This window comes from Triturus cristatus, chromosome 11 (assembly GCF_964204655.1).
Source record: "Triturus cristatus chromosome 11, aTriCri1.1, whole genome shotgun sequence".
Taxonomy (NCBI): domain Eukaryota; kingdom Metazoa; phylum Chordata; class Amphibia; order Caudata; family Salamandridae; genus Triturus; species Triturus cristatus.
Genome location: NC_140594.1, coordinates 626,961,835 through 626,977,564, shown reverse-complemented (window position 1 = coordinate 626,977,564; position 15,730 = coordinate 626,961,835). Strand labels below are relative to the sequence as shown.

The following is a 15,730-nucleotide window of genomic DNA, read 5'->3' as shown; positions in this document are numbered from 1 at the left end:
TGTATTCGCTGTGGAGACTCACATTAACGTCAAGGTCACTGTCGACGGCTACAGTCCATCACCCATTGACCTCGCAGAAACAGGTATCGACGTTGAATGCAGCGGAGAAGCTACCATTGACTTTGAGAGGAAAACATGTGACGTTGCACACAGTGAAAAAGCTACAGTCGACGTCAAGAGAAAGACATTAAATGTCAAAGGACAAGGCACTACCTTTACCAATGCCTACCTACAGCTGAATCAAGGCCTTCCTCAACATCCAAGACCAGTTTACACTCACCTTTGAATATTTCTCCATGCTGCCTTCGAAGTCAACAGCGTAGACCTGTGCCCCATACATCAGACTCTAAGACATTCTTCATCAGGAGTCACACCTGAGGTTCACATTTCAGATACACCATCTCCTAAGGTAGTGATACTCTAGGTACAGCACGGGGGCAGCATGCTGCCCTCCTGATCTTTACATGTGGCCGCCTGTGCAGCAGCAGCATTGGACTGCTGTTTACTCGATGCAGCACTTACGTAAAAGAAAAAGTTAAATATGCAGCAAACTCTTATTTAAAGGTTATTTGCAGTTGGAGGTAACAAGGCCCTTAACTTTAGGAACACCTTCATTTTCGAAGTCAGCCACTAGATATACATGCTTTGCTTCCCCTACACCCACTTTACACCCCCGCTGGCATCAGTGCAGCCCTCGGTCACACCATAGACCAAACTTTGCGGCCCCGGGGAAAATGTTTGCGATTACCCTTGACCTAGGGTGTTACCATCTCCACAGTTTTCCTCAGGCACACTGTCTGTGCTCCCTGTGACTCCGACAGGACCATTAAGTAGGCCACATTTCCAGTTGCGGCACATAGGACGCTTCGAAGATCTAGGAGTCCACTGCCTCACCGCTCCAGATCTGAGGTAACATTCAGAACCAGATTAACATCCAGATCGAGAAGATCACATGGCTCTAGATCTGGACATAAAAGAAGGAGATCTCCATCTTAGTCTACAACTTCTAGCTCTTCAGTCAAAGATTACTCGTCTACTCTAACAAATACACCTCCTGCAAGCGTGTCCCCTGTGGATGATCTTCTTACCTTCAATTAAGTTTAAATAAGAGGAGCAACAAAATTAAACACTAACACCCCTACAACCACAACATCCTCTTCTGTTATTTTTGAGACTCTGCATCACAGAACAGTTAGACGACTACTGGAGCCTGTGATGCAATTATACCAAACGCCCGCATCAGTGAAGTTTGCCCCATCTCGACTACTTAATAAATATAAACCTCCTGACCCGGTCATACTGTTCTTCTGATCCGATCCTCTTCCTGATTCAGTCATTATAGCTGCGTCAAGAAAATCTCACACTTTTGCTTTGTCCTCTTCCGTTCCACCCGACAAGGAAAGCAAGCAAATAGTTGCTGTTTGTAAGAAGATGTGTTGAACATTAGCATCGACTATGAAGGTGGCAAGTGCTTCTGCTTTGTTGAGAAGCTACGATATGCCTCTGATTCACTAAAAAGGTTAATAGGAAAACTTCCAAACAGGGACAAACTAGATTTTCAAGAGATCTTGAATGAAGGAGGCTTGGTATCTAACCAGATTACAAGTGCAGCAGCTGATACATTGGATCTTGCTGCGCATGGATGTTTCCATGGTATCAGGGCTCGCAGATCATCTTGGCTTAGACTAAACTGCATTAAACCAGAGGTTCAACATCGGATTATAAACTTTCCATTTTCAGGTAATACTTTTTTCGGCTCCTATGCGGATGAAGAGATGTCGTGAATGAAAACCAAGATGGACATTGTGAAGGCTATTGGTTCAGAGAAGCGGAAGGAGTATCTAAGGGGATACGGAGCTTATGATGGAATATTTTTTATCTACCTTTGATCTTTCCAGGCCCCAGGGTGGATTATCCACCACAACGTACAGTTATTAAGCTTGATGACCTAGCTCTTAAATTCCTTCATTAAGGTCATCTGTATCTCCCACATCAGTGTAGGAAGATCGTAAGAGCAGCAAAATGCTCTTTGACCATGTCATTGTATTCATTTAGTTGAAGAGGTTGAACATCTGAGGCATTGAGAATCTCCATAAGTCCTCAAGCATACAATTGCCCTATACCTTCTCCACTTAGCAAAGTTATGCTTGCAGTTTTGATCTATTATGTTACATCTTGTGGCTATCCTAGCTTACTGAAAGAGTCCCATCCTAAATTGCCCAGTCCTTCGCCCTGTGTGAAAAGATTTCTAAGAAGGTATTAACATGTTTACAATGTGTTCCACCTCTAATGTAACCTAATATTTTCTCAAAATGCATGCATTCCCTCTCTGACCCAATATATTAATCTTACATTCCCCATCTTTACTGGGAACTACTTTCCTCATCGTTTTGAGGTTCATCCTTCTTTTGTTGCAAAAATGGCTTTGGATTTCTCTTTGTCAAAATAAATCATTTGTCACCTTCTTCCAAAACCAGTCCTCTGCTGCTGAGACATCCTTCAATACGTAGTGGCTTTTATATGTCTGGATAAGATCAGATATCTTAGAAATAAGCTGTATGCTAATTGTGCCCTATTTGTGCTGTGTTGCCAGTATTAACACTGTCCATTGAGAGATTGAATATTCATGCATAGCCGTCTGTTACCAGACAGCAAACAACCCCCTTCCCTGTAAACCAGCAGCTATCTCATGAGGAGACATGTTGATATAACAGCAGCGAGATTTGCAAAATGTCTATCTGAGATACTTCTCTTAAATTCTCTTTTTAGGTATGCGTTAACCAAGACCCTTTGATTTTGCAGCAGTTGTATGTATAAACATACTTACAGGGACTTTCAGCCATCCCTCTTTATCTGATATTCTGCCATTGATATTTTGTTCTGCCTACTGTAACAGAAAGCATTGGGCAGTGGTTCAGCCTACTTCTTCCACTGGTTAGCTGTGAGTGACAGCATTTTTCCATTTCTCACTGAAGGTATCCACATATAAAATAGTTCCATTCAATGTCACAGACTACTATGGCAGTACATTCTTTTTAAGACCAAAACATATTTGTTTTTTTGACCGTATTTTTAGGTCTCACCTAGACAACACATGAGCTTTTTCTTCAAGACCTTTTGTTTCTGAACAGTGGGCTTGGAGGACTCTCATTGCTTACCATTGATGGCTTCAATGTCACTCTTATTTGCTTGCTTTTTATTGGTCAGCTGGACTAGGCTTCCTTCCTCTTCATGTGTTTGTCCCGCCCCTGGAGCACTGACACATTACTTGCGTCCTTTCACTACTCATTTTTTAGGCACTGCTATTTTTTGGTGTGTTAGTACTCTTCCAGAGTGCATCTTTTTCTGCTGGCTTCCTTGTGTTCTTCTTTCCTCTCTGTGTTCCTCCCGTGTCTGTATGGCTTGCCTACAACTGCCTACCTCCCCTTGCTCCTCCTGCCCTTGTCCCTGGTGTTGCTTGCCCCCACCTGCCTGCCCTCCTTATGCTGTCCATGTGGATCGGTCATAGCACAGCTGTACAAAATAGCTAAAAGACATTGACAAAGCTGGTTTTTCTCCCACTCTCTCTCTCTCCCCCCACCTCTTGAATTTCCTACTGCTTTGTTTTTCTTTTTGCATGTGCGACCGCCCAGTAGCTCAGCCAACAAAACCATTTTACAGAAAACACTTCAAAAGAAAATAAGCATGGGCAAAGACAAAAGACTGGTAGCCAACGCCTGACCTACTTGCTTTGCCCATGCTTGTTTTTAGATTGATGCAGTCCCAGAAGATTCCCCAACAATAAACTTTTGCCAAAGCCAAAACCAGACTTGAAAAAGACAAAAGGCAGGTTTACAGTGCCAAACTAATGGCTTTTCCTGTGCTTGTGTACAATTCTATTGATTCTCTTGTGCTGCCTTTATTTTGGGAAAGAGCTTAATAAAGGTCCCATGATGCAGATGTAAATGTAACCCGTTTTTTCTACTTTTCTATCCTCGGAATCTTTATTGATGTCCAAAACAACTGACCTGATAAATGGTTCCTGATGTACCCTGACCACTCAGTCAAAATGATAGTTGAGAATTATGGAGCAGTGGATCTGTAGGTTAGCTTAAAAGAGAAGTGTTCATTTTCACATATTTAAAGCCACTGCCTATATGGCTCCATTTTCTTGTATCTCCTTTGCTTTTTTTAATGAATTTGAAAGGGCTTGAACCAACCTGGTTTTTTTTCAAATTACTTTATTTCCTAGATCAGGATTATTTTTAAGTGGGAAAAATAAGTACATGTTTGATTACTATTGCCTACATAAGGCAATATCTGAAAATCATGCTTTTAAAAAAAGGAATGTATTTTTCTGAAGGTACGCAAAACTTTTTTGTGAAATATTGAGTGCAAGGACAACATATATGCATATGAACTAAGATTATAAGTAAGCAATCTTTTGGTACAGTTCCAGTAGGGATGTACCAGCAAGAAATGTACTATTAGAATCCACCACCTTAAGTATATCTCTGAACTGCTGCTGTGTCTGCTTCTGAAAATACTGCTGATATGGCTATGTCCCCCATATTCTTACCTGGAGGAGGACCTTGGTCTGGATGTCTGGGACCTGCGTCTGGCATGTGAAGTATGTGTAACCAGGTCATATGACTAGGGCTAATAAATGTTTTGCATTCTGCGTTGGGCCGTCTGTCACTAAATAGATAGACTGATGTACTTTCCCAGAAACTTTCCACCTCATCCTCTCCCCATGATATTGTGGGCAATTATGGGTTTTCAGCCTCTTCAAAGGAAGTGTCAGACCGGAAATGTCACCTGGAGGGGCAATATCAGTGAGATGATGGTCTGTATTCAAAGTATATCTTTAGTCGACAAACTTATGCTTTCTAAACTAGACGGATCACTCATAAAGTGAAATCTGGAATTGCTGCCCCCTCCCCTACCCATATAGTCGGAGTGTTTGCTATCCTTTTGATTCTGGGCATGATGTAAAGGTCTGTTAGTATGTCAAGAGTAGTTCTCTACACTATGTCAAGACCTAGTGTACAGTATTGAAAACAGTTATGTCTGTATTCTATTTTTACATACCCTTTAAATCAGGGGGAGGGGGGGCTGATAGGAATTGGAGATGATACCAGAGTGGGTTAGATGGAAGCAAGGAATGTGAGTGATATTGTGAAGTGCATACAAGCAAAATAGCTTATAGGCACTTTGTCAAATTTTATAGCGCAACTCTCTATTCTCAAGTCTTCCAACATACAGCAAGTTTCATACACTGCCGACCCAGCTGCACATACTGCAGCTATAGTTGTTAGAATGATGTAGAAAGGGGCATGTAGCTGCTGTCAGTAGAACAATGAGAACCCTTTCCTCTCGCCCTGTGCAGTAAAAATCTCTGACATGAGCCACTGACCCAATTCAAAGCTGAAGGGTGACCATGCATAGGTTGTCTGATTTCATTAAAATTCTCATGTTTGCACTTTCCTGAATAAAATGAGAAGTGATCATACAGCCTAAAACACGCTTTAGTAATAAACCTTACAAACTTTTTTTTTTTTTAACAATCAGTGATAGACTTCTTATAAAAAGCTCTTGATTACACAAAAGAAAATGAATTGAAAATAATAATTTATTTATATCCAACAGAAATCATTATTAATGACCCTTTTTACCTAATTAGATGTACGGAGGGCCAATCTTGTACTGCTAGGTTTAGAGAATAATCAGTTGATGAACAAGAAACGTTCAAGAAAAGACCCAGCACATAAAAATGCACTGCAAAATTGCACGGGAGTGACATGCAAACCTTGGCACTGTATGCTCTAGTAGTGCTTTGAATTTATTTCATTGTATTCTTGCATTCTGTAAAAACTCTTCACAGAAGTAAACTCTTCACATGCCATTACATACACTCTTAAACTTGGTCCTACTGGCTCAGAAATTTTCCTCAGGACTTACTTCCTTGGTGAGGTGTTAAGTTGGTCTGCAGCAGTGGAAATGGAAATTAAGCGTTTTCTTTTTATCACCCTTTTGAGGTAGGTTTCCCTTGATTATCCTTCTCCAGCCACACTACCATTTTTGAGTTTATTGTCAAAAGAGAGAGTCCAACTTTGAAACTAAGTTCTGCAATGCTTTTGGCTTACTCCTCTTTTCTTTCCTCAGGTCATCCATCCTGTTTGAAGTTTTCATCAGAGCTAACTGTTCGAGTGAAAGCTCTAAGGTGGCAGTGTATAGAATGTAAAACGTGTAGCACCTGCCGAGATCAAGGCAAAAATGCAGTAAGTATCTAATGGTTGTATGGGTGCAAATTTTGAAGGTTTGTCACATTTACTTGTTACAGGAGGCAAGTGAGCTATGTGGAGATCAAATAGAGGTACCTAAGAGGAAGCATAGTAATGGCTGTTAGGGGTATTTACTGGCACTGCAGTTTCAGATTGATTTTACATCTTCCTTCTGTGTAATAATCAGTAGAGTCCTCATTCCCTCAGTTTCCCCCAACATTTTTTATTTTCTCCAAAGTAGGTTGCTGTTTCTCTCCTGTCAATTTACCATTACTTGCTGGTGATAACCTAAGAGCTTTGTCCTGTTTCTCTTTCCTTCCCTATTCACTAATGCCTGCTGTCCATGTATCCAGAGATCTGTTGTCTTCCCACTTTTGTCTGTGACAGTAACAATGTAGGTTCAAACTGCCCACTTATAGCCAGACAACCTACGTCATTGGTGAGTCATCTGTCCCTCTTCTTCTTTCAATCTCCTGCCCATGAGCTATCATTTGGAACTCCAGAGTTAAGTCATTCAGTCTCTTATGGATAAGAGGGAGCACTTCCTTCTGCTCCTATCTTGTATTGTACTGTGAGCAGTTTGAGAGTTAGGACACACAAAATTAGAGAAATTGACAGAATATGGTGCAACACTACAAATGTGTATTTTATTTGCAAGTTCCAGATCTTTACTCAAAACGGTTTCTTGAGAAAGCATGGGCTTTAGGTCCTGCCAGAATGTATAAAGCTGTTGCAATTTCTGCATTGAATGCAACTTGCTACATATCTCTGGTCCAAGTGATGCCACTAATGCACCTACAGGGTTTCTGAATGAATGTTGCAGATGGGCATTTGTCTTCATCACCAAATCTAAGGCCTTGGGTAGTGGTGATTGAGCTTACTTGGCTCATGAAGTCTGTTGTGCCATACAATTATCTTGATGGCAAAACTGTGTATTAGCGAGTGTTTATGAAAGAGAATCACTGGCTGAACTGGCGCTGACACTTCAGACTTTGCATGATCGTGTCTAGAGGGAGGAAAGGTACAGAAGGAATATAAAGAGTGTCACTTTTGACAAAGGCTAGTAGAGCAGCATTTGTTTTGGGGGTGGTCAACAGAACATATATCCTGGACAGCTGACTCTCCTTTACTCCTTGTTATACATGCAGGACATGGATGTCTTATTTATCAGATTATTTGCTAAATACAACATAATCTTAGTATCATGTGCATATGTTTGTATTGCCCCAGTACTGAAAATTCATATAATAGGTCAAATAAAGCACCTCAGTTTACCTAAGTTAGTTGACAGTCTCTCTTCTGCCTACTGTCTCTCATCCTTGACTAAATATGCTGCCTTCTGACCATCCTACTTTGTCAACCTATTTTTTCAAAACACTCAAACTGTCCTCTCGTTTTGCAGCTCATATGAACTGTGGCCCCTTTATCCTACTTTATTTTCCTACTACTTACACTCTGATGAATGATAGTAGCCTTCATTCTACCTCGTCTCCTCATTACTATTTCTAACCCCGTACTAAGCATGGTGAGTTTCTATTTCAGGTTTCGTGGGATTAAGACTGATGTCCTTCTCCTGGTCCCTTAGCCTATCTTCCATTCCTTGTTTCTTCCAGCCCTTTGAGCGAATAGGTGAAGAAAACCCATGGTTATCTTTTATCTGTATCCAGGTTCCACAACAAAAGTGCCGTTCTTCTCATTCCCGAATCCCCATAATGGCACAGGGTGACCAGGGGCTTGGCTAGTTACCTTTTGCAGCATTTCATTCTTTTTGAGTCAATAAAATCAGCATGATGCTGGTTTATTGTAATACCTACTGCTTCTACATCCTGCCACCTTTTGGATAGCCTGATACCTAGTGTCATGGATTACGTCTTCTATGAAAAGGTATAAATACCTCTGTGCACAGTCTTTCAATGAAAGTGCAATGGGTCCTTCCTTATTTTCTACAAATTATGTTTACTGGAACCTTTAGTACTTGTGAATTGCAGTTGCTTTTTTTCTGATAGATGCATCTAACCGCAGATTTCTCTCCTGTACAATGTTCCCCAGGTGCCAGACTGGATCTGGAAATCTTTCAGCAGTGCTCCTGCACTCCAATAGGTGGCGCCATGTGGCTCCATGCCGAGTCTGCACTGTCTTGGAACTGATGCAGCAGAGCTGCATATAAGCGCCACCTCTGCTTAACTCAGTTCCTTTCCTTCCACACCTTCCAGCACGAACCTGGAGCTCTGCTCCTACTTTTATCCGACTTTTGAGGATTTCAGAGAATAAGTCAGTGTGCTATGAAATGATGTCCCCTTGAAAAACAACAGTCTTCAAAACATTCTTTGACTGTAGGAAACTGATGTTGAGATCACATACCTATAGAAAGTGTATCTAGTGTTTGTGTTTGTTGCGCAATTCGAAGTTGTGAGACAAGTGCATTCTTATGCACGAAAGATGTATGTCGTCAAGCACCATAAAATGTTGAAACCTTTGCGACAATCCCGCTGCAGGTTGTGGGCTCTGGCTCAGTTCCAGTCTCTGGCCCAGTCTTGCGAAAGTCCACCATTAGGGCAAACATTTTTGTTAAGTTAAAATCTAAATCAAAACAGAAACACAAAAAAGCAGAGCAGATTCTTCCCCACCCCTTGACTCAGTGTCCAAATAGAAGGCACAAGGGTATCACAATACTAGCTGGTCTCCTATGGGGGCCCTGAGTACCGTGCTAATCCCCCATCTGATCCTGGTGCACTCTGTTTTTTCTGGGCCACCCGCGACGCTGCAGCAAATAATGTCTTCAAAGAGCCCAATGCTGCAGATAGTTAAAATTTTTCCAGTGTCTTCAGGCCGCCAACAGGACGTCTTGTAGTGCCCACTTTTTCCATGGGTCTTGTTCCAGGTCTGTTACTGACTCTGGTAAGTCACCTATGCCAGTGCTTACCCACGCAGCAGGTCGCAGCTCCTCAATGCCGGTGTCTGACACCTGTCACAGGAGATTACATGATCCAGATTCTGATGTCCGACATCAAACTGATTTCAGCCCGATCTTGACCATTGTCATTCTATGAACTAACTAAATCACAACTTGTTCTCATAAAATCTGTTTCCTCGCTGGTTCCTCTGTCAAGGCTGCCCCCCCCCCCCCCCAACAGAGGTTCCATTGTGTTTTTGGCTCTGAGTCGGACTAAGGGACACCAAAAGGATATGATAATGTGGGACCATTATGCTGATAAAAATTATTACACAGACTTGCAAGAAGCCTGTGGGCTTGATTCGTCCCCGTATACTGAGATGACTGAGGAAAATGTATTTATTGTACTTTAGAGAGCAGCTGAAGTGCGGGATTTACTGTTGAAACCAAAACTAATGTCCTTACACCCTGGATCAACTTCATCTAAGCTCTTGCTTCCTTCTGATGATGCCCCTATGCTTTGTACTTTGATGTAGGTTTGGTCAAAACCATGTTCTTGCCCGCTAGTGAATAGACATGTGGCCAGGTGCTATAGGCTGGCACCTGGATACCCTGACTTCCAAACACCCTACCCCAGAGAGTAGTGGTGTAGGCATCTTCTGATTAATCTGAAATCTTACCCCATTGCACTTCCGGATAGAGAACCCAAATTAATCGAGGTTTTTGGGGAATGAAAGATCTCTTAGGCCAGTTTGGCACTGCAATCAGTAATGTGGTTTGTTTGTTAGGATGCTATATGTATGCCCTGTGGGATATAGTTATGGAGATCTTGCCGACTTTCCCAGTAGACCTTAGAGCCTTTCTGGCCCTAATATTTGAGATGGACAAGACGCTTCCAAGCACCTGATTTATGCTGGCCTGGACACTACTGACTGTTTGGGAAGGGCAGGCGGCACTCCTGGCGAGCTGTGTTGCTTCACATGGATGCAGGCCACAGGCTTTTCAGGAAATGTGCAGGCTTCCCTGAAAGACATGCCCTTTGATGGCTCGCGCTTCTTGGGCGAGAAGGATACTTCCACTCTTGAGTGATTGAAACCTGGTAGGGCCATGGCACGCTCTTTGAGGTTGCTGACCCCTGATAAGCAGTTCCCACACCAGTTTCGAAAGTTTAGGGGGTATTTAAGAGAAGTGGCGTACACACAGCATCAGTCACTCCAACCAGCATCAGTCACCTCCAACACTCCAGAATTCACCTCAGACTATGTCTTTGCTTATGCACATATCTGCCTTTGATTAGCATCTTTCCCACTTAACACTTCTGTGACACTTGATTTAAGGACTTGTTAGGTGGTGCAACACACTTCTGCACAGGTAGGGTCACTTGTTTCCAAGACTGTTCCCGGGGGCTCACTGAACGGATGGGAAAGCCAGCTAATGATCCTGAGTTGAACCGGAGTGAAGGAGTTAGAGGTCTCTTGACTATCACAACAGCCTTTTGTGCCTTTTTAAATGTGCATTATCCGCTTGTGATCGTTCATGTTAAGTGTGTAGAACATCGGCCCCAAGGCAGTTTGGATTAGGCATTGCTCATTCCCCTACCAGTGCTAGGTTCAAGTACGTTTTTAAAATTTAAGAGCTATTGTTTCCAAGTGGTAGAGGAACTGTAGACATCTGATTCACTGGCACTTGTGAGGACAGAAAAATTATGTTTGAGGCATGTGAGCTGTAGATCACATGCTTTGCATACTCCTGCAATCTAGTGTTCGGTCCAGATGTTTCCAATTTGTTTTTCTTCGAAGAAGTCTTTCCAGTCACAAGGTAGGTTACTCCTCCTTTAGGTGATAATGCGCATGGGCATCAACTCCATAGTTAGCTTGTGTTTTTCCGCCATTGGGTTCGGACGTGAATTGCTGCGCTCCGGTCCGACACAGTTTCTACGGTTTCCCTCGGTGTGCAAGACACTCACCCTCGACTGTATTGTTTTCGATTGTGTAATCCATTCTCCGAGGATCGTATTTACTGAAAAATCCCTCTTTCAATCGGGTTGCTTGTGGAAGGCCATCGGGCCTACCCCCGTCGGTCCGCCTCGTGAAGAAATCAAAACTCCTTCTCAGGGGTCTCACTAATACAAAGAAGAAGTTGACACAGAAGCTGGAATATAAAATAACATCTTTATTAAACTCAAATGAGTGACTACGTCACCCAGAAGCCTTAGCAACTGAATGAGGCAGTCCAAAGAGTACAGAACACTGGGGTCTTATATATGTGAGGGTTACAAACTCAGCATAAAATTAAAGGGCAGTCCTAGCTCATGCAAGCTGCAAAATGCCCTATATGGACATGCAAGATCTGCCAAATATTAGCCAATAGGAAAACATTCAAAACAAGGCATCATGTAACCAGAACGTCCCCCTTGAGTTGTGTTTTTGCCCAATCCCATAAGTCAATCAATGACAGCACCTATAGGTCAATCAGTAATGGCAGAACATGTTTGTGTGCTTCAAAGGAAAGGTTGTGGAATAGGAAAACACAGGGAGAGAATAGCGAAGGCCAAAAGATGAGATACGGCATGAGAAAAATACTAAAGGCTAACAGATAGTTGATATAGAGATTAGGTAGTCCAGACAAGGATTAGTTTAGGCCGGCTGGTGTCTGAGATGGGTTTCAAGACCAGGACTGAGGGGTTTTTTGACACGTTGCAGTCCAAGGGGCAGAGACACTTTGTGAATCGAGCAGCCTGTGTAAAGGCAACACAAAATGGCGGTGAATGTAAAATGGAGTTGAAATTAAAGAACCTCACTCGCAGTAGATGGAACGGACTCCACTTAAATTCTGCCCTTGGTGCCATGCAAAGTTTCCGTGCACCGACTCATACGAAGTGTGCAACCTGTGCTTGTCTCTGGAGCACAGCGAACAGGACTGCGATGCGTGTAAGGCTTTCCGATCGAAGAAAACGTTTTGCGACCGTCGGGCTCGACGTCGTGACATGCAGAGCCAACGCACCGATTCCATTCCAGGCCTCTTCGGAGAAGGTTCGGAACATGAGGCCAGAGACGCCATGGGAGCCGAAGAGAAACAAGACCCAATCTCCATCTCCTATTACGGCTCCGAGGGGATGAAGGCAGCGTACTGTGGGTACAGATCCTCCCTTGCCCCAAAGTCCACCTCAGTCCAAGAAGGCGGCTCCGATCCAACCCCCGCCTCTGGGCCACGGTCGGCACAGAGAACATGTTTCCGACACCCCGCCCTCAGGCTCGGCACCGATACATACCCAGAAGACTTTCGGCTCCAAACAGAGCCGTTTGAAAACGAGCATCGAGCCGAAACTTTTGAGATTGAAGTCAAAGAAAGGCTCGGCCCATCCTCTTCGACGGCGAAAATGTCTTCGGTCCGAAATCCTCAGCATCCAAAGTCCCGGCACCCAAAACACTGACACTGAAACAAACAAATGTGCGGATTCCATCCAAAGAGCAACATTTTGATGTTCCGCCCTCCAACCTGGATCCAAAACAGCAGGAGCTATATATTCACCCAACAACTGGACATATTACCACAAAGGTAACAATAAAACGCAATCCTGAGACAGAAGAGGTCTACCACATTCCTTTAAAAAGGAAAAATGTTGGTACTAATCCTTCTCCTCCTCCTCTTCCATCACCTCCTTCTCCTCAGTTTCAACCATTACTAATTTCACCTGAGCACTCACCACCACATACACCTGAAGATCAGGATGATGGGGCCGGGGACAATGAGCCAATACCCGCAGACCCCAGGACAGATCACAACACCAATTCCCCCACAGGGAATGATCCTGAAATGTACCCTACCAAGCCTTCTCCACCTGGCGACAGTGTAGGATACATAGAACTGCTGGGTAGAGCTGCTAACTACCATGTCGTTCAGTTGCATAAGGAATCCCTGGAAGAGGATTTCCTTTTTAAGACACTTAGTAGTACACAAAAGTCCTCACACACACTCCCCATGCTCAGAGGTTTGATCAGACATGTAGACGATATTTTTAATGATCCGGTCAGGGCACGTATCCTCACCCCTAGAGTAGACAAGAAATATAAGTGGGCACCATCAGGTCCAACATACATAAGTGGGTAGTTACCATTGGATTCCTTGGTAGTTTCCAATGCACGCAAAAGGGCCAATTCACAAACAACACGAGATGCTCCACGCCCAGACAAAGAATCTAAGCTGCTAGACGCTTCGGGGAAAAGAGTAGCCTCCCAGGCTGCAAACTTTTGGCGCATCTCCAATACACAAGCACTGTTAGCCAGGTACGACAGGGTGCATTTGGATGATACGGAGCAGTTGCTCCAATTTCTACCTGATGAGCACAAGTCCATGGAATAAAAGTACAGGTATGTCTTGGGTTTCAATGGATTAATGCCAGTTTGGACTACATTCTGGTTCTCCAAGTACAGGGAGGGAATGGTTCCGGGAAACATGCAATGTGTGAAGGGGCATATTGGACCACTTCTCTCCATGTGCCTGGGTCGGCATGCCCTCCGGGGAAGACCAGAAGAAAGGCAACAGAACTACAACAGTGCTTCCAAAAGTTTTAAAACCAGGATCCAATTTTTAGAGCAAACTTTTGCGACCCAGATAGCTTTAATGGAAATGAGGCGGATTAGTTTTTAATGAAACCCAAGCATTGTGTAGTAGTTATTAACAGACAGCGCATTTTCTTTTAAAATGGCCATTAAATTTAAACAGATATACAGTTTTACTGATAAAACTATGTTGCACATAAATGTGTGGAAATCGGGTTTCGGTGAATATGTATCATTTGTGCATCACCAAGTAACATGTCTTGATTTGTTTTGATTCTAATAAAATATTTGTTTCCTTTAGACTTCAGAATTACAAAAAGTGCACCATTTTAGCTTTCCTAACTGCTGAATTTGTACAGTTCATTTACAGGTATTAACATTTTGTTGTTTGTTAGAAAAAAGACATCCTGCACCTTTCCTTTTGAACTCCCTGTACCCTAGAAAAATTGTCACGTAATTCACGTAGCTTTTCTTTCTCTTACTGGAAGTTGAAGGTTTGTTGACACCAATTAGCAAATAAAAAAAAAAACAAGTAGCAATTTGTCAGAAGACAAAATCTGACATTTGACCTCTGTCTTTGAAGAGAATCAAATATGACAAGATAAATACAGAATTCAAAGGTATCTTTATTCTTTGCATGGACTTTCGCGACCCACCAACAATTAGCTTGCGACCTATCAGTAGGTTGCCACCCATAGTTTGGGAAACTTTGAACTAAAGTCCAGGTTGATAGACTGGGAGGTATTATATGCCGAACAACCCTGTCCAGAACTTCTACACTGAATATCGATGACTGGAGAAGAGCACAAGCATCTGGTTGAAGATGAGGTAAGGGTGCTATTTAGGTGTAAACAACACAAGCTGTATGAGGTCGGTAATAAAGCTGGTAAACTGCTTGTGTGGTTAATGAGGCGGGAGGAAGGGGTACTCTGGATACACCAGCTGGGGAATAGCGAAGGGGAGATGGTACATACGGCAGAGGGAATAGACCAGGCTTTTGCGGCCCACCTTGCCGATCTGTAGCTCTGGGTCCGAAAGCAGGAAGGATGATTTCTGGAAACTTGTGGGAGATGTACCAACCCCGATGGTTTGCTTGGACGATTTGATCGCATTAGATAAGGTGATAGGTATTTGAAAAAAATGGGAAACTAAACAACAACTGTAGAAGGGGAGGCTCCCTGGGCCGCATGGCTTCCCAGCCAAATGCTTTAAATGTATGGGGAGAATGGTGGGGGAACCATTACGCAACATGCTGTATGAAGCCAGAGGGGAGAAATGCCTTCCCCGGAATATTAGAACTGCCACTGTTGAACATATTTGTAAGAAATGCAATCCCCGAATCACTGTGCCTCCTACAGACACAATCTACCGAATACTGAGTTGAAGGTCTTGGCTAATTGTTTACTGTAGGTGATTAACAAATTAATCGCCCCTGACCAGTCGGGATTTATACATACGTGATCTGCCTGTTATAATCTACTGCAGCTATTTGGTTTTCTGACGGGCGATGGCTCTGCGTGAGCCAGCGGTCTTACTGAGCTTAGGCACTGAAATCAATTTTAATTCAGCCAAATGGAGTTAATTATTGGAGGTACAGGGCAAGATGGGTTTTGGGGATGAGTTCACATTGTGTATTTGCCTCTTGTACACCAACCCATTCTCCAGAGTGAGAGTGAATGGGATGTCATTGAGGGAATTTACTTTATTAAGGGGAATGTTTGCTAGAGCTTCCGATCTGTTGGAGAATTGGGGGCCTTCAGTGTAGTCTGGAGAAACAGGATGTCATCTGCTTCAATGCAGATGAAATGCTGTTATAATTAGTGAACTCGCTACAATAGATCCCCAGAGCCCTCAACATAGTTCATGAGGCATTCAGGAGTTCACATCAACTGGCACAAATCAGTGGCTTTCCTATCGAGGTGCTAGAAACCTCCAGCGGACTGGCCATATCCCCAGCAATAGTCCCCTGATGTATTCCAGTACTCGAGAATTTATGTCAACTGGGATCCTGG

General features: G+C 43.2%; 1 protein-coding gene across 1 annotated transcript in view; it reads left to right on the top strand.

The window, feature by feature from the left end:
• KAT6A (lysine acetyltransferase 6A) overlaps nucleotides 1–15,730 on the top strand; it is a 1,365,605-nt gene that overhangs the window by 371,879 nt on the left and 977,996 nt on the right. Inside the window, exon 4 of the mRNA XM_085634070.1 lies at nucleotides 6,145–6,260. Within this exon, the coding sequence (XP_085490196.1) occupies nucleotides 6,145–6,260 (116 nt within the window). The remainder of the gene's footprint in view (nucleotides 1–6,144; nucleotides 6,261–15,730) is intronic.